Here is an 18,291-nt window from a genome sequence, read left to right on the forward strand (position 1 = left end):
AAAATAATGTATTCAAAAATTACGATATATTAAATATTCTGTCACTAATATTTTATTTTATTTTTTTAATTTTAGACATGTTTTATCTTTATCAGCTGACAATGGTAATTGTTCTTTTAATTTTAAGTCCCCATTGGCCTCATTTGCATATATTTGCTGTTTATAGTCTTACAGAAAATTGTATATTTGTAGGAATCCTTTTACAATTCGTATCATCAGCTAAAATTTCTTCTATGACTCACTGTTTAGATTCATTTGGTTGTAAGTAACAGCAATGAGCTCAAGCTAGTTTTAAACCAAAAAAAAGAATTTTAGATCCTTGAAAAATGGGGATAGAGCTAAGCCTTGTGAGGAATGGAAATCAGAAACTGATGCCATCCTCTACCTATCCTTTCTGCTTCTCTCTGTGAACCTGCACTCCTCTCTTTACCTGCTTTCTACTTCTCTGTGCACATGTTGACCCATGGCGGCTCTGAAGCTCTCACCTGTCCCCATCACTGGAGGTGACTGTCCCTGAATACCACTTTTCAGTTTCTTAGAGGGAATCTGAAGGACTTGGCTGAGTCAGGTATGCAATCTCTAGTTCACTCAGAGGAAAGTGGTCTTGCGACGGCCAGGGATCCCCATGTGTGGGTTTGGGGTACAAAGAAGACACTCCTTCTCAGACAGAGGGACTGGTTATAAGCTGAGAGAGACTGGCAGGTCCCTCTACTGCACACCTAAGCAGTTCTATGGGCTTTGAGTAGAGCATGTCTATACTTGCATTTTCTTGAATGTATGGCCTTTTCACAAAATGGGGGGGGAAAGCCGTAATTAGGTTTTCTAGTTGTCAGGTTTTAAACTATTTCTGTTTGCTTTTGTTAAAGCAATAACTTACTTAGTACATCACATATTTCATTAAATGTTCCTTTAAAATTAGAAAAGATATCAGTAACCAGACACTTGAAGATGAACTCTCAAAGTTATAGTTAAGTGCCTTTTATTATGTTTGTATAGTTTCTATGAGGCGGCCTTTTGTATTTGAAGTTTGGAGATGGAGGAAGACAGAAACTTCAGTTAACCCAATAGCACCTCATTTTTTACATTCTTCCACTCACTCCACAGCAGGGGAAAGAAAATTGCTGCGTTAAATAATTTCTTTCCTAAAGAAAGCTAGTTAGAAGGTCACATTATATTGAATGTAAACAGAACAAGCATCACCAGGCTAGTATTTCTTGGCTTCCTGAATATTTCCTACTAATCAAGTCCAATTACTATACATAGGATTTAGCATTTATATCTGAGATTAGTATTCATACCATGAATTTTTTCTTTCTAGATGAGACTAAGAAAGAGGTCAAGCCAATTAACAGTGTTCGTTGTCCATCTCCTGTTTTAAATACTCCGTGGATACCATATCAGAACTACTGCTACAATTTCATGATAGCAAAGAACAGATACACAGCAGTAACAAAAGATGATATTCATTCTAGATGCCAAAAACTGAGTAAGTATATTATATGGCCATTATATATTGCATTATGCTCATTTTTTTTAAATCTTGCCTGTGTTCTAAATATTTCTAATTAGCACTAGTAACAAGATCTCGAAAGTATTCATCTTCTAATTTCTACATTAATTTGTTTTTAATTAAAGTGGAAGGTATAGCAGTTACCTCTTTCTTTATCCATTCATCAGCGAACTAGTCTGGCTTTTCAGGTGTAAACAAAATGGGTTCTACTTCACAAGGGAAAGAAATATCACTATATAGAGGGGACTGTGGGCAAAATGAAAAGTTCATTTGAGTGGTCAGAAGCTTAGATAAGCCACAAAGAAGCAGCTCTGCTTTAAAAAAAAAATACATATTTCACACTTTGAAAACGTTTCAGATATTTCCTATGCCATCCACTGGGGATTTGGAACTTCTGAATAGTGGACCTATGAATTTTGCAGAAAGTGCCTATGGGAAATACCAAGCCATTACCTTCCCCACATCCCCAAAGTCTGCTATGTTGAACACTGGTCTTGAGAAGTGTTCTACACAAGAAGATCCTTAGAAAAAGAACAAGGTTAAGAAACACCACCACTTCCTGTTACAGATGATCAAATGTGCATTTGCATATATTGTAAGAAATACTGGCACAAATGAACTAGTTGACTTGTTTAACCAGTGTTTGCAAAGTTTTTATCCATGTAGCTCTTTTCTGAGGAACTCCTATTAATTCCCTGAGGAACACAATATGGGAAATAAAAACTTTTTTTAACCCTAATATAAGAGTGATCGCTAAGACAAAGAAAGCTCTGTCTTAGAACCCATCCAAGAGGTTTTATTTATTATAGTCTTTGACAATGTATCTATCATAAATACAGGTGGAATTGTACAACTCAAAATAAGCTTTAAATGGGGAAAGGTGACGTGAATTAGTTTTAAATACTCTACTCCTCTACTAGATTGTCACTAGTCTATAAGACCTTATTGATCATCAAAATGTTTTAAAGCTTCTTAACCTATTCATTTTAGTACAACGAGACAGTTTTAATTGACATGTTTTTCTTATTTTCTACTATTGTTTAAGTTTAGGGGTATATTAAACTGGGAAATAACATTTTCTAAATCAAATAAAGTGTTCTAGATAAATTATTGTTTAAATTATTGACTATTTTTCTATTTAACAGATCCAAAATCGCATATTCTGAGTATTCGAGATGAAAAAGAGAATAACTTTGTTCTTGAGCAACTTCTGCACTTTAATTATATGGCTTCATGGGTCATGTTAGGTATAATTTACGAAAGTAAGTTGTAAATCTGCTGATTTTCTCTATTTATATTTATACTTTTTATAAACTACTTGCTTATCAAGCTATAAAAGAATAGTCCTTCAAAGTATATGTGTATTAATATACAAAATTATCATTAATGCACTAAGCGTAACATATGAATATGAAACATTTCTTATGTCTCCTCTCTGCTATTAAAGTGTCTTTACCACCAAGCTGAGAGTTAAATGGTGAAAAATAAATCTTTCTCTACTCTCCCTTCTATCAGTTCCAGACTAAAAATGATCACATTCCCAACTGCATCTCCAGTACTTACTTTGTGTCTGTACTATGCATGTGGGATGAGTGAGAACAGAATTACACTTCTACTAATGTTGTGTTTTTATAGCATTGGCTTGGGGTATACATTAGGAAAATCAGGTATATAGTTTGACAACGGGATAGAATATTTGGCATTGGGTCTGAATACCACAAATCCAAGTTAATCGCTATAAAATTTGTAAAGCACAGATTCTAATAATAGGGTCATTAAGATCAATTTAGAGAGATACTCAACTAGAGATGTCCTGAAAATCATAGAAAAAAGAAAATCACTCTGTGGACATAAAGCATCAAAAAGTATGCATTTATTCAAAAACAGGCCGTAATAAGGGGCACAGGACAATGATAGTCAGAGGTGGGGTAGGAAAAGAAACTAAATTACTCAAATCTGACCATTTAAAAATAGCCTTCTCTTTGCTATCTAACTTGTCTTTCTTAGAGTTGCAAAGGCATTTCTTAAATGTTTATGGCTTGCAAATTAGTTAACGAAAATTAAGCTATCAAGCAATTGGTAAGATTTGGGTTGCCAGTTGAAGATGAGTTCATCATAATAGAACATAGTTGCCCAAGTCTTTTTTCCGATGACACTTGAATACCTTTAAATTTAGAAATGGCGGAGGGTGGGGAGGAGGTAGAGGAAACTAGATGGCAAGTTCTCAGGCTTTATCTGAAAGTGACTGAGGAAATAGTGAACTTATGGAGCAGCGGAGACCACACCCAGGATATAGTTAGAGATTTCAATTGCACCCTCTGATGTATTTTGTTAATTGTATGATCACAAACAACTGAATATGTATTCTATATTCTGAAAAGCGTTTTCAGATCTCTAGACTTTCTTTTAATCATCCTAAAATTTTTAATAAAATGTCTGAGTAACAAAAGTTCTATTAAAATATGTAGCCATATGAGCAACATGTAGAGAGATGTTTCAAGCAAATTTGGTTTAAGTCTAATTCTTACTGGCTTAATTTATACCCATGGATTTTTTTACCGCCTTGATATACTTAAATAATATTTAACTGTATACCACCCATACAAAGGATTTTGTTTTTTAAAATTCTGAACTTTTCAAAATTAAAGCCATGAATAGACATTAGTAAGATATTTCAAATGAAAATGTTTTGTATAACAACTTCAGAAATACACCTTTGCCCATTGTGTTAGTCACAAAGTTATAACTTTAACATTCGGGGAGAGGGAAAGGACTAGGATACATGAGGTGTTACAAGCAGCAATAAAGAACAAAATCATATGTACACTACTGCTAGTGTTACATTGCTGCAGGCAGGTGTTTAGGATAATGCCTTGGGAGATGGGGATCTCTGAAAGGTACAGACAATCAGGATTATGTGTAGGTAGTAATGACATCACTCCTCATACCAATTCATAATTTCAATAGGCCTAGCAGTTTGTTTTTCCAAACATTTTATTAAGATATAGTCACATCCATATGATTTAGCCATTTAAGGTATATAATTTAATGGCTTTGTGTATAATCAGAGAGCTCTGCAATTATCACTACCCTAACAAGAAACACCATACCCATTAGTAGTTCCTCCTCATTCTCTATCCCCTCTCCCAACCCTCAGCAACCACTGATCTATTTTCTGTCACTACAGATTGCCTACTCTAGACATTTCATATAAATCAGATCATACAATATGTGATTTTTTGTGACTGTTCTACTTAGCATAATGGTCTTAAGGTTTATGTATGTAGCACTGTAGCATGTATCACATATTATGCCTTTTATGGCTGAATAATATTCCATTGTATGGATATACCACATTTTATTCATCTATTTATCATGGGCATTTAAGTTGTTTTCACCTTTTTGGTTATTGTGATAATAACCATTATTATTGTGTAATAATGCTGCCATAAACATTCATATACAAGTTTTTATATGGATGTATGTTTTCATTTCTCTTGGATATATACTTGGTCTGGAATTGTTGGATTTGTTTAATCCTTTGAAGAACTGACAGACTATTTTCCAAAGCAGCTATACCATTTTCCATCAAGGGTTCCAATTTCTCCCATATATACGCCAACATTTGTGGGGGGAGGGGCTTGTTTGTTTGTTGTCTTCTTTATTATAGCCATCCAAGTGAGTCTGAGTGATTTATCATTGAGGTTTAATTTTATTTACCTGATGATTGAAACTATTCAGCATTGTTTCATGTATTCATTGGCAATTTGTACGTCATCTTTGGAAAAATCTCTATTCAGACCCTTTGCCCATTTATTATATTGTTTGTCCTTTTTATTGTTGAGATCTAAGCATTCTTCCTATATTCTGGATAGAAGTCCCTTGTCAAATAAATGACTTGCAAGTATTTTCTTCCATCACTTTCTTAATAGTATAATTTGTAGCACAAAACTTTTAATTCTAACGAAGTCCAATTTATGTATATTTTTCTTTTATCACTTGTGCATATCTAAGAGGAATTTGCCTGCCCCAGGGTCATGATGTCCTCCTATGTTTTTTTGTGTGTGTGTTTTTTTTAATATATTTTATTGATTTTTTTACAGAGGGGAAGGGAGAGGGATAGAGAGTTAGAAACATCGATGAGAGAGAAACATCGATCAGCTGCCTCCTGCACACTCCCTACTGGGGATGTGCCTGCAACTAAGGTACATGCCCTTGACCGGAATCAAACCTGGGACCCTTGAGTCTGCAGGCCGACGCTCTATCCAGTGAGCCAAACCGGCTAGGGCTCCTCCTATGTTTTCTTCTAAGAGTTTTATAGTTTTTGGCTCTTAGATCTGTGATCTATTTTGTATATGGTGAAAGGAAAGGGTCCAACCTCATTTTTTATTTTTGTACATAGATATCCTGTTCTCCCAGGAACTATTCTTTCACCATTGAATTGTCGTGGCACTCTTGTCAAAAATCAGTTGACATAATTGTGCACAATTGTGTATGATTTCAGTCCAGATAAGAGATTTGTCACTAGTCTTATAATAAATTATTTTTTATAAAATAGTTACATTCATTTTCATTGCAGTCAAACATACATGTAGGAGACATGAATATTTGATGAAAGATAACATGTAAAGTTATTGCAGGATGGTGGAATTATCAGTAAATTTTTATTTTCATGTTTATAACTTGTACTCCCAACATTGAAAATAAGTATGATTCACTGTTATAATTATTAGAAGGATGCACATAATCATATAATCTTTTAGGAAGTAGAGAAAGAAAAAAGAAGAGTTAAGATTGAAATATTAACCTCATAATTGTAATTCAAGTATTGATTTCATCTCTAAGCATAGAAAAAAATGTTTCTTCTCTAGATAATTCTCTTATGTGGTCTGATAAGACCATGCTGTCCTATACGCACTGGAGAGGGGGAAGACCAGCTATAAAAAACAGCCGGCTTTTTGCTGGCTTGAGTACTGATGGCTTCTGGGATATTCATACCTTTGATGCTATTGAAGAAATACATTACTTTCATCAGCACAGCATTCTTGCTTGCAAAATTGAAATGGGTAAGTATGCTAATGCAGAATTTCCACTCCAGGGAAAGAGAATATAAAGCCATTAGCTCCCCTGGTGGAAAACTGGTAATTGTATTTTCTGAGTGCTTCCTCTGGATTCCGTCCTACAAGAGGTTCTACAGAGGTGACCTTGACAGTTTTGCGGAGCACTGGTCATATGTTTTGTACAGTGTCCCTCATTCTTTTCTCAAGGTTAAACTGGGGTTATGGTTTTGGAGTTTAGGGGAAAACCACAGAAGCAGTGTCATTCTCATATCAGATGAGGGGTATGCTATCAACATGATTATCACTACTGATTTTAATCTTGGTCACCTGGCTCTAGGTAATGTTTTCAGATTTTTCCACTGCAAAGTTACTCTTTTTCCCCCTTCCCACAACATACTTTTTGTTAGGAAGGCACTGTACTCTGTCCACATTTACTTAGTGGAGAGTTACTCTCCACCTTCCTGAAGGGGGTGGTATCTACATACTTTATTTGGAATTTGACCACACAGGAGGTTTTTTCCATTCTTCCACATTTTAAAATTTATTGTCATTTAATAAGTCAGTCAAAGAAAGAAAGATACTATATGATTTCACTTCTATGTGGAATCCAAAGAACAACATAAATGAACAGAGAAAACAGAAACAGACCCTTAGACTCAGAGAACAGACTGATGGTTGCCAGAGGGGAGGGAGGTGGAGGACTGAGTGAAAAAGATGAAGGGATTGAGAACTACTGATTGGTAGTTACAAAATAGTTATGGGGATGTAAAGTACAGTGTAGGGAATAGAGTCAATAATATTCTAATAACTGTTTGGTTCCAAGTGGATGCTGGAAATATCAGAGGGAGCACTTTGTAAAGTGTATGATTGTCTAATTACTATGCTGTACACCTGAAACTAATACAAAGTAATACTGAATATAAACTGTAATTGAAAAAAAAATCAGTCATTTATTGATATCTGTATTGGCTCATGGTTACATATGTCATTCTGGGAATATAATCCAATTTACTCTACTGTTTAATCTTTTGACCAGATTGTGCCAGCTCTGAGCATTGGACGTTCTTTCACTTGGCTTTTGTGTCCCTTTGAAATACCCTCATCAGTGTGGTTGTGTTATTGTTATTATTTGTTTGATTTCAGCTTACTTTCTGGTTACCTCATTTCTTTTTAGTCCTGATTTCACCTAACCTAACATCTGGAGACCTAATTTTTCCAGCAGGCTTTATGTCTCCCTCAATTCAGAGGAACATCTCCTTCTCTAGTAGTTACACACATTCTAGCGGGTACTTGTTTTGCCCTCGTTGTAGGTATTGTTGTTTTCTGCCCTTAAGTAATATGTGAGCTCCTTCAATGAAAGACAGTGTTTATGCCTTTTTCTTAATCAGCCAAACTACTGTCATATTTAAGAGCCTGTTAAATGTGCCGTGGGAAGAAGAAAAATAAAGTATGCATTTGACCTCTGTTCCTGATAAGCAACCCAGTTTTATTTATCTTTTGAAGTGATTGTATGACCTATCTTACCCCAAATATGTATTTTATTTTTAATATTTATTAAATTGATTGGATGACATTGGTCAACAATCAAATTTAATCATGAACACTTTTCATTTAAATATTTTAGTTGACTACAAGGAAGCATATAATACTACTCTGCCACAGTTTATTCCATATGAAGATGGCATTTACAGTGTCATTCAAAAAACAGTGTCATGGTATGAAGCAGTAAACATGTGCTCTCAGAGTGGGGGTCATTTGGCAAGTGTTCATGACCCACATGGCCAGCTCTTCCTGGAAGATATCGCAAAGCGGGATGGATTTCCACTGTGGGTTGGGCTCTCCAGTCATGATGTGAGTATTGCTGTTGTTGTCCAGAAATTTCCCACATTTGTTAGAGGTTTAGCAAAGTGAGCATAAAATATCAATGCAAAGTATAGCATCAGATTAAGTCCTGGGACTCAATTTGCATAGCATCGTGTTTTCTCGACTTTCCACAATATAGAACAAATTGAAAATTATATCTGTAGGGTGCACCGCAGCACGTGGCTGGGGCTGCCGTGGCCCTCAACGCTGCCTGGGCCCAGCAGATGAGTAACACAACAGCTCTGTGATCTGTTTGGGGGAGACCAATTGAAAAGCTGGTGAAAAGGAAAGAGCACAGAATCAGAAAAGCCCGAGTTCCACACTGGTGGCAGATCTTCCATTTACATATTGGGTGATCATGGGCAAGATATTTGACATTTGCAAGCTTATTTCCTCATCTGTAAGATTTTGGAGTGATAATTATTTTCCTTAATCTATGATTATAATGAAGATTGCTAAAAGCTGCCAAGTAAAATTCTTAACATTAGGACTAGTAAATATATATACTTTTGCCACTTTCCCCTAGAAATTAGCACTATTTAAGAGTAATCTTCTACTAGTAAACACGTCTTTTGTGCCACTATTTGAGTTCTATTAATTATATTCATGTAGCTACAATAATGTCTAGTATACAAAAAAAAATAGACATCTCTTGAAATTAGAATTGAAGGCCTGATGTAAACAATCTTTAAGACAATGGGGAAAATAAAATAAAGGAAAATAAAATAAAATTAGGATTATAGAATCAAGGAAAAATCAAAAGTAATCTTGGGAAGTAGTTTTCAGCCCCCTGCTGGTTACTGGCTTCTGTAATATGAAAAATAATGTAGCCAGAGACACAAACCACAAAACTCTAAAACATAAAAAACAATATTTAGGATAATATCAATGCTGGAATTGTAAATCCGTAATTGTGATAAGTGGAAGCCATTTACACATCATTTAATTTCAAGTGTTATATAAACTCGTCTTTAAACAGAATAAATCTAGAGATAGAGTGTAAAAACTCTGACTCTAAATTTAAAATCCTACTTAAATTGTGCCGGAGCAAATGTCTCAAATCAGTGCATCGAAAGTAAATCCCTGATTTTACAAATAGGTCCAGACCTACAGTACTTGCAAGCGAATAATTAACGCTCCACTCCAACATTTCTTAAAGTATATATGTTCTTGTTTATGTTCTTTTTTGAAGTCATACATCTAGATTCAGGTTGTCTCTGTCATTCCTAAAACAGGGCACGGAATCAAATTTTGAGTGGTCTGATGGCAGTGCGTTTGACTACATCCCATGGAAAGATAAGCAGTCTGCTGGGAATTGTGTTCTCTTGGATCCAAAAGGAATTTGGAAACATGAAAACTGCAACTCTGCTAAAGATGGTGCCATTTGCTATAAATCTACAAAATGTAAGACTTGATTTCAAATAACTGTATATTTACTAAAATATAACGTTTGTTTTATGCATGTGATTAAGTACTCAAAGGAGTTTTTAGAGATTTTAAATAAGGTTTATTCACAAGTCCTCCAAAAATAATTTTGATATTTTTCGGAAAGAGAAATAAATACAATATACCCGGTCAGGGAATTTGTTCTCAAAGATATTCAGTAGTTCCATCACTAGGGAAGTCTTAACTCTAGAATTTGTGAGTTTCAATTTCACTTAGCAGTGTTTTCAAAGACTGAGATTCTTCTTTAAAAGAAGTGTCCCACAGCATGTATCTTGAGAAATGCCTCACGTGGCCTACCATATTGATTGATGGCTGTGGGAGTCTCTGAGGTCAAGAAGTCTGTTGCATGTTGTGTAAGTAAGCATTTTCCAAACTTATATGATCCTTAAAATTGAGGAAAGAGCCCCTTTCATCAGGGGCTGTGCCTGAGGTCATTTCTGATAGGTAGAGCGTGAGCCTTGGGGAAGAGCACAAGAACCCAGACCACCAGGAGCTGCAGAGGCATGCTGGGTGGCCAGGGCCTGGTGCGGGTTGGTCTCTGAAGCTTCTGGTTCTCAGTGCTGGCCCTTGCAGAAAATATAAATGCAAGAGTTGGAAGTAAAACTCCATGAATAACAGTAAAGAAAGAAACCGTACGCAGCCTAAGACAGCCCAGATGCAGACTGGATAGAAACGAGTAGACTTAGAAGATAAGGTATCTCCGGGGGTTCCTAGTATAAGAAGAATTTTATTTTTAAAGCCAAGCAATTCAGAAAGGTCCATCAATCTTAGCTATGCTTTGGGAGCCAACGTTCAAGATGTTTTGCATCTAATGAAGCAACACAGATCATTGTCTTGCACAACAATGTGCAAGACACATTGTTGTCATCGGCAGTTTATTTTTGAAAAAGCAACTATTTTCACAAGGTGGTCAAAGGAAGCACTTGCTAGTAACGTCTCTCCATCAGCAGCGTTAATGTAGAGCTGTCACAAGTCCTACAGACTTTACAGATGGACTTGGCAATGAGCTTTGATCACCAGTCACTAGGAAACTTACCCAGGAGTTATCAACTGTCACACTGAAGGGAGACTTAGAGCTCACACCAAGAGCATTCATGGAAAGAATGGAGGCAAAAGCCAATCAAATAACTAAAGTTCAAAAAAGATCAAGCCCAGCTGGAGAAACAGAAGATAGAGAAACAGAAGAAGGAATTAAGAACAGTCAGAACATCTCTTGATGAAGAAGGAAACAGCAGCAGCCATTCTTCTGGAACCACTGGCACCACAAATTAGAAGAACCTACCAAATTGAGATATGGAGGGAAAAATCAGGAAAAGCCTTCAGTTACTGAAGAACATGCAGATCATGCAGAATGCACACAAAAGAATAGCTGGGGTTGAAATGACTGACCATACCAGGTCAGAGCTTTGATTCTGATGATCTGTACCGCACAAATAGAATGTTGATACTTCACCTTCCAGTTCTCATGCTCTCTCCTGTGGAAATTAATAATCAGAGACACAGGCTTTGCTACACAGGCTTCCTGTGTGATACAGCACAATTAAAAGTTAAACATTTTAAATGGAAACCAGAGGAGTTTTTAAAAGCTGAGAAGCCACACCTACTCTTTTTTTTATTTGAGAGTGATTTTACTTTGCTGACATTTTGCATTTTGTAAACACATTACCAAATTTTCATTTGTGGCTGTGATTTTGAAAAGTAGTTCTGTATATGGCAAGGTAAAAAAAGGTTTCTGTTATCAAAATAAAAAAGGATCCAAAGAATTGTAATTATTCTTTCAAAGTAGTTACAGGCCTGCCTAGCCAATCTTTGCTCCTTTTTCTATTATGTCTTTCCAGTTGTTTTTAACTTAGTCTAAATCCATCTTCGAGGGCAAGTACTTTCCTTTATCGTCTAAGTTCTAAAAATGGTATTCTAAAAATCTAATTAGAGTGTATACTCAAAAGTCAGGTTTTTTTTTTCTGTGCATTTTTACAATTGTCCCACATTTTTATAGCTCAAGAGGTATCCTCTCCTACATATTCATCGCGATGCCCAGCAGTAAAAGGGAATGGATCCCAGTGGATCCAGTACAGGGACCACTGTTATGCATCTGACCAGACGTTACACACTTTCTCAGAAGCCAAACAGTTTTGTTCAGAACTTGGTGAGTTAAAATTCATTTATTTTTTTTGATTCAATAATATAATCAGTGGAATTTTTTTTAAATAAATAATTTGAAACAATGATTATATTTTTGAAAATATTTTTAAAGCAGACACAATTTATAAAAGCATTATCACCTAATTGCCCAGTGGTGGGGAAGTGGTTAAGTATTTTATAATGTATGACCTCAATGGAATATTGAATAGCCATTAAAAATAATTGATCTAAGAATAAGTACATGGAAAATAAAAGTAAGTGAGAGGAAGTAGAATGAAAAATAAGTAAATTGTTATGTGAAAATACTGACAAGGGAAGAGTTTTAAATCTAGTTAGATCTACTTAGATGAAGGGGTTAAGAGGTAAATTTTTTTACGAAGTTGGTTAAGTAGTAAATGCAAAATTGTAGATTTTTTCATTACTTAGTTATTAATAAATAAGCTTAGCCTGACCAGGGTGACATAAAGCATGTTTTGTTCATCCATTCTGCAATAGCAGTGGCTCACATCATCTGAACACCACAGGAATAGGACTTTCGTGTTCAGATTGAACTACTTTAGGATAAGCAGCAATGATTGAAGCTCTCCCATGATAAATTTAGCCAGTAGTCAAACTGTGACATGACTTCTAGAAGATTTGTATTCTTGGGTATCAGTGTAGCTAAGCAGGTGGTATCTATCTCATTTTTTTGCTAATTGTTGTAGAGACACGTGGAAGATTTTTAAATCTCCATGTTACTGCTTAACTAACTGATAGGAACTTTTGTGTGGGAACTGTTCTGTGTTAATATACATAATACAGACATATACACACATGCATATATAATAGATAGATAGATAGATAGATAGATAGATAGATAGATAGATATGTGATGGGAACTATTGTGAGCTATATATATGCATATATGCTCTGGAGGTCAGAAGTCTCTGGCTCCTAAAGGAGGAAATAGAAAGGGTTACTGTTATTGTAGTGTGCGTGTGCATGTTAAACACTTAAGTTTTGGAGGCAGACAAGTTTGGATTCAAATCCAAGTCCCACACTTACTAGCTGAGTGGTATTGTGGAACTTACATAATTGTTTCTCTTTTTTCACCTGAAAAGAGTGAGAATAAAAATACAGTTGATTTTTAACAACGAGTGGGTTAGGGGCACTGACCCTATGTGTATAACTTTTGATTTTCCAAAATGTACAGTCATTCCTCAGTATCCACTGGGGATTTGTTTTAGAACCACCTCCCATCCCCACAGATACCAAAATCTTGAGATGCTCAAGACCCTCATACAAAATGGCATAGATCAATGTATACAGTTGGCCCTCCGCATCAGTGGATTCCCAACAGCAGATGGAAAATACTGTTTTTTACCCAAGATTGGTTGAATCTGAGGATGCAAAACCCAGAGTTACAGAGGGCCGACTGTATATTTGTTGAAAAAAATTCCTTGTATAAGTTGACCCTCACAGTTCAAATCCATTGTTGAAAAGCCAAATGTAATACTTACTTCAAAGTTTGGGTAAAGATTGGGTTGTTGTATTAATAAATGAAATGAGGTAATGTTTGTAAATGTAGGATAGTGCCCTGCAAATAGTGAGCATTTAAAACTTATCATTAGAAAGATTGAGATTGACTTTCTAATTCTATAATTGACTAGCTGTGTAGACCTAACCAATTTACTTGCTCTCCTTGAGCCTCAGCTTCCTCATCTGTAAAATGCTAATAATGCCTTCCTCCATAGGATTATCAACATAATAAAGAGCCAGGGTCCTAAGGAGGGAAGGCTTGACCAGACCAGAAGTCAGTGCTGGGTTGCCGTGGCAACCCAGCACTAACTGGGGCCGCTGTGGGCACCCCGACCCAACACTGACTGCCTGGGGGGCTGCGGATCAGGCCCAGAGAGAGGCCTGCAGAGAGAGAGGCAGGGTCTGATCCAAAGCCTCTGTGGAAGCTGTTGATCAGAACTTGCCTCTCTTTCTCTCCAGCCAGGCCAACAGCCAAGCCTCCATTTCTCTCCAGGCCTCCACCCACACTGATCAGGCCCCGTTGATAGGCCCAGAGATGCTGACTGGCATAGAAAATGACCAATCAAAACTAAATTTGGGTGAATGTAAGGAGCTAATGGCTGCCTAGGAGGCAGAGCTTTTGATGCTGACTGGCATAGAAACTGACCAATCAGAACCAAATCTGGGTCAACTGTGAGGAGCCAGTGGCTGCCTAGGAGGTGGAGCTTTTGACGCTGACTGGCATAGAAACTGACCAATCAGAACCAACTTGGCTGGCGGAGGAGGGTAGTTGGGGGTGAGATCAGGCCTGCAGGGGAGGGCAGTTAGAGGTTATCAGGAAGGCAGAGGCAGTTAAGGGTGATCAGGCCTGCAGGGGAGGGCAGGTGGGGGTGATCAGGCAGGCAGAGGCAGTTGGGGGTGATCAGGCAGGCAGACAGAGGCAGTTGGGGGTGAGATCAGGCCAGCAGGGGAGGACAGTTAGGGGTGATCAAGCAGGCAGAGGCAGTTAGGGGCAATCAGGCAGACAGGCAGAGAGGTTAGGGACGATCAGGCAGGCAGGCAGGTGAGTAGTTAGGAGCCAGCGGTCCCAGATTGTGAGAGGGGTGTCCGACCACCGGTTTAGGCCCAATCCCACAGTCCCCAATTGGAGTGGGTGCAGGCTAGGCTGAAGGAAACCCCCCGCCCCCCGCCTCTGTACATGAATGTCATGCTCCAGGCCTCTAGTGTAATAATAAGCCCGGTAACATAAAGTACCTATGTACTGTGGGATGTATAATGGAGTAAAGGCTTTCCTTTGCCCTTTAAATACACCCTACCACAAAAGTTTAAGTGTGGATAAGCTTGTTGCTATTGAAGACTATCTGATTTCCTTTAGGATTGATTTCCAAGTCTAGTTATTATTTTATTTCTATTCCTTGCCTGATGCTATGTTCTCTGTGGGTTTGGAGCAAACTATCAAACTTGAAGCATACTCACTCTTTCAGTTCCATACTATATTTAGGAACTTACAATGGGCATGACCAAATGCACATATGTATAATATAATGTTAAATGGAAGGCTAATGTTCTCCAAGACCCCAAACATATTTGCTTTAATTTTCATTTTAACAAAAGCAAACTTATGCAAAAATTGTTGTTGAAGAGAGAGTGCTGAACATCTATAGGGAAACATACCTTTCTACCATCACGTACCCCACTTCTTAGGATGAACTGTTCATACACAAAAGTCTCACTGGTTAGGCAGTTCCAAGATTTAAAAAGGTTACCAGGTAAACATAGTAGATAAAACACACACACATGAAATTTCTTTATGCAAAGTTTCAATCTAGAAATATTTCTAACTTTTTAGGAAGCTATTAATGCCAATATCAGATTTTAAAAACATTCTCTGTAAAGTTTGAATTTCTCAGTGGTCTTGATCATGATAGTTTTTCTTTTCTCAAAGGCTCAGAATAAACCACTAACCTAGTTTGCATAACGCTAATTAGTTAGGGGTTTGTTTTCCTTCAACAGATCATTCTGCAACTCTTGTTACCATAGAGGATGAAGATGAGAATAAATTCGTGAGCAGACTGATAAGGGAAAATAATAACATTACCATGAGAGTTTGGCTTGGATTATCTCAGCATCCTTCCGGTAAGTGACATCTTTGTGTGTGCAATATGCAAAGAGAGCTCTAACTTGTCCTAAATTCCAAGTCAGCCTTGCTAAAGAATGTCAAATGGTATTTAATTCAAATGTTTCTTATTGATGAGTAAGCTAGGTCTGCTGGCTGTTTTCAAGGCTTATAAATTCCTAATGAAGAAGTGAATGACTTATTAGTAGTGATGGGAAACACTGATGCAATACAAAATCAGTTGAAACCAACTGGAATTGTTAGCAGTTTAAGATACTTGGACCAATAGGATAGATTTTTTTTCTACAGCAATATCTGTGTTCTCCATGCCCATACAAGGAGCCCATCACTTACTTCCCTTAGAGTTCTCATGTCTATCACCCCAAGTTTTCCCAGCTTATAACTCTCTTATTCAGAAAGTTCTTTCCCTCCCTCTTGGAACATTTTTATCATAGAGAAAAATTACATCTTCATAGTGATTTGTTTTTTCAAAATAACTTAGTAAAATTGCAAAGAATTGATTCAAAAAGATCTGTGGGAGAATACTATATAATAAAACCCTAATATGCAAATCAACCGAATGGCAGAACGACTGGTCGCTATGATGTGCACTGACCACCAGGGGTAAGACGCTCAAAGCAGGAGCTGCCCCCTGGTGGTCAGTGCACTCCCACAGGGGGAACACTGCTCAGTCAGAAGCAGGGCTCACCACTGGCGAGCGCAGCAGCGGTGGCAGAGCCTCTCCCGCCTCCATGGCAGCACTAAGGACCCCTTGGGGGATGTCTGAACACTAGGATCAGGCCTAAGCCGGCAGGTGGACATCCCCCAAGGGGTCCCAGACTGCGAGAGAGTGCAGGCCGGGCTGAGGGACCCCTCCCCCCACTGAGTGCACAAATGTTGTGCACCAGGCCTCTAGTATTTCAATAAAGAATAACAGACGCAGGGTTTGAGTGAACTTGAAATTGATAATAAGTGAATTCAGAGTACATATTCAATAGACTAATAAGAAGTCTGTTTCATATTTTATACAAAGTTTAATTCTAAATACATGAAATGTGAATTCCAAAATGTTAAGCACTTGTCAAAAGAGGCTTTGGGGCAGTGTACAGTTGATGTTTTGTGGCAGAGTACACTTGAAACCTATATAATTTTGTAAACCAATGTCATCCCAATAAATTCAATTTAAAAATAAATAATTAGTTAAAAAATTAAAAACTCAAACTCTTTGCTGCATCTCCTGTGACTATGAAGTCCATTCTGAGCAGTCAGACTGTCAGCATCTCAGATAATGTCGACATCACTCTGAAGGACACACAGTTGTTGCAAAGGGCCCCAGAGGCACCCTGCGGAGGGACTTCTGTCACATCAATGTAGAACTCAGTCTCCCTGGGAAGAAGAAGAGGCTCTGGGTCCATGGTTGGCAAACTGCGCTCGCGAGCCACATGTGGCTCTTTGGCCCCTTCACTGTGGCTCTTCCACAAAATACCACGTGCGGGCGCGCACGTACAGTGCGATTGAAACTTCGTGGCCCATGTGCAGAAGTCGGTATTTTGTGGAAGAGCCGGTATTTTGTGGAAGAGCCACACTGAAGGGGCCAAAGAGCCGCATGTGGCTCGCGAGCCGCGGTTTGCCAAGCCACAGTTTGCCGACCGCTGCTTTGGGTTGACAAATGGTGGGAAAACAGAAAGGAATTGGCCACCATTAGCACCATCTGAAATCATGTACAGAACATGATGAAGGTGTTAATTACACTGGGATTCTGTTACAAGATGAGGTCTGTGTACCCTCACTTCCCCATCAATGAAGTTATTTAGGATAGTGGTTCTCTTGTTGAAGTCAGAAATTTCTTGGGCAAAAAATAATTCTCAGGGTTCAGATGAGATCAGGTATTGCTTTTTCAGTATCTCAAACCCAGAAAGATTTGATTCTTGAAGGAAATGACATTGAATTTGTATCACATTAGCTGCTTTGATTCAGCAAGCCACAATAGTTGAAAACACAGAGATCAGAAAATTTTTTGATGGTATCTGTTTTTCTGAAAACAAAACAGTTCAGCAGGCTGATGAATATGATCTCAGTTGTCCAGCTATAGAAACAGAAAGATGCCAAATTATTCCTCAGAATTATTTGTGATATTTTAAAGATGCAATAAAGACCATATATTGATTGGGGGGATAATAAAAATTAAAACTAAAAAAAGAATGGATTCAAAGTTGACTATTTAGGAATTGTAAATTGTGTTTATCACCACAAGGCGGCGCTGCCTCAGCTGGAAATAAAGATGGAGTTAAGGTGGACCCTTCCTTCCCCACCAACATACTTTTAATAATGAGTTTTTTAACTAGGGGTAAGCGAGGGAGGGAGATAAAGGTCTGTAGAAATCTACAGTCACACAATAAATGTGCAAGAATCCTGCCCTTTAATCAAAACACTACATACTATACCCGTGTTGTCTAATAGAACTTTCTGCATCTGCTCTGTCCAATATAGTAGTCACTAGCCACATATAGCTATTAGGCACCTAAAATGTGACCAGTGTGCCTGATGGACTGAGTTTTAAATTTTTTCACTTTTAATAAATTTCATTTTAAGTAGTGGCATGACATTGTATGAACTGCAAGCCTTTTTACTTAAGTAATTTAATGGCAATAAACATA

The 18,291-nt window shown here is 37.5% G+C and overlaps 1 protein-coding gene and 1 pseudogene across 4 annotated transcripts in view; both read left to right on the top strand.

Moving 5' to 3' along the window:
• The window catches only part of LY75 (lymphocyte antigen 75), a 134,052-nt gene that overhangs the window by 68,206 nt on the left and 47,555 nt on the right, over positions 1-18,291 (top strand). For all 4 annotated transcript variants that reach the window (XM_070422923.1, XM_070422920.1, XM_070422921.1 and 1 more), the window contains exons 27-33: positions 1,319-1,486; positions 2,656-2,772; positions 6,382-6,576; positions 8,195-8,421; positions 9,669-9,837; positions 11,876-12,025; positions 15,532-15,654. In XM_070422923.1, coding sequence (XP_070279024.1) covers positions 1,319-1,486; positions 2,656-2,772; positions 6,382-6,576; positions 8,195-8,421; positions 9,669-9,837; positions 11,876-12,025; positions 15,532-15,654 — 1,149 coding nt within the window. The remainder of the gene's footprint in view (positions 1-1,318; positions 1,487-2,655; positions 2,773-6,381; positions 6,577-8,194; positions 8,422-9,668; positions 9,838-11,875; positions 12,026-15,531; positions 15,655-18,291) is intronic.
• LOC139015676 (large ribosomal subunit protein uL6-like) lies at positions 16,602-18,268 on the top strand (annotated as a pseudogene).

Source organism: Myotis yumanensis, unplaced genomic scaffold, assembly GCF_028538775.1.
Source record: "Myotis yumanensis isolate MYYU_CA2020_CCGP unplaced genomic scaffold, mMyoYum1.0.hap1 SCAF_8, whole genome shotgun sequence".
NCBI lineage: Eukaryota > Metazoa > Chordata > Mammalia > Chiroptera > Vespertilionidae > Myotis > Myotis yumanensis.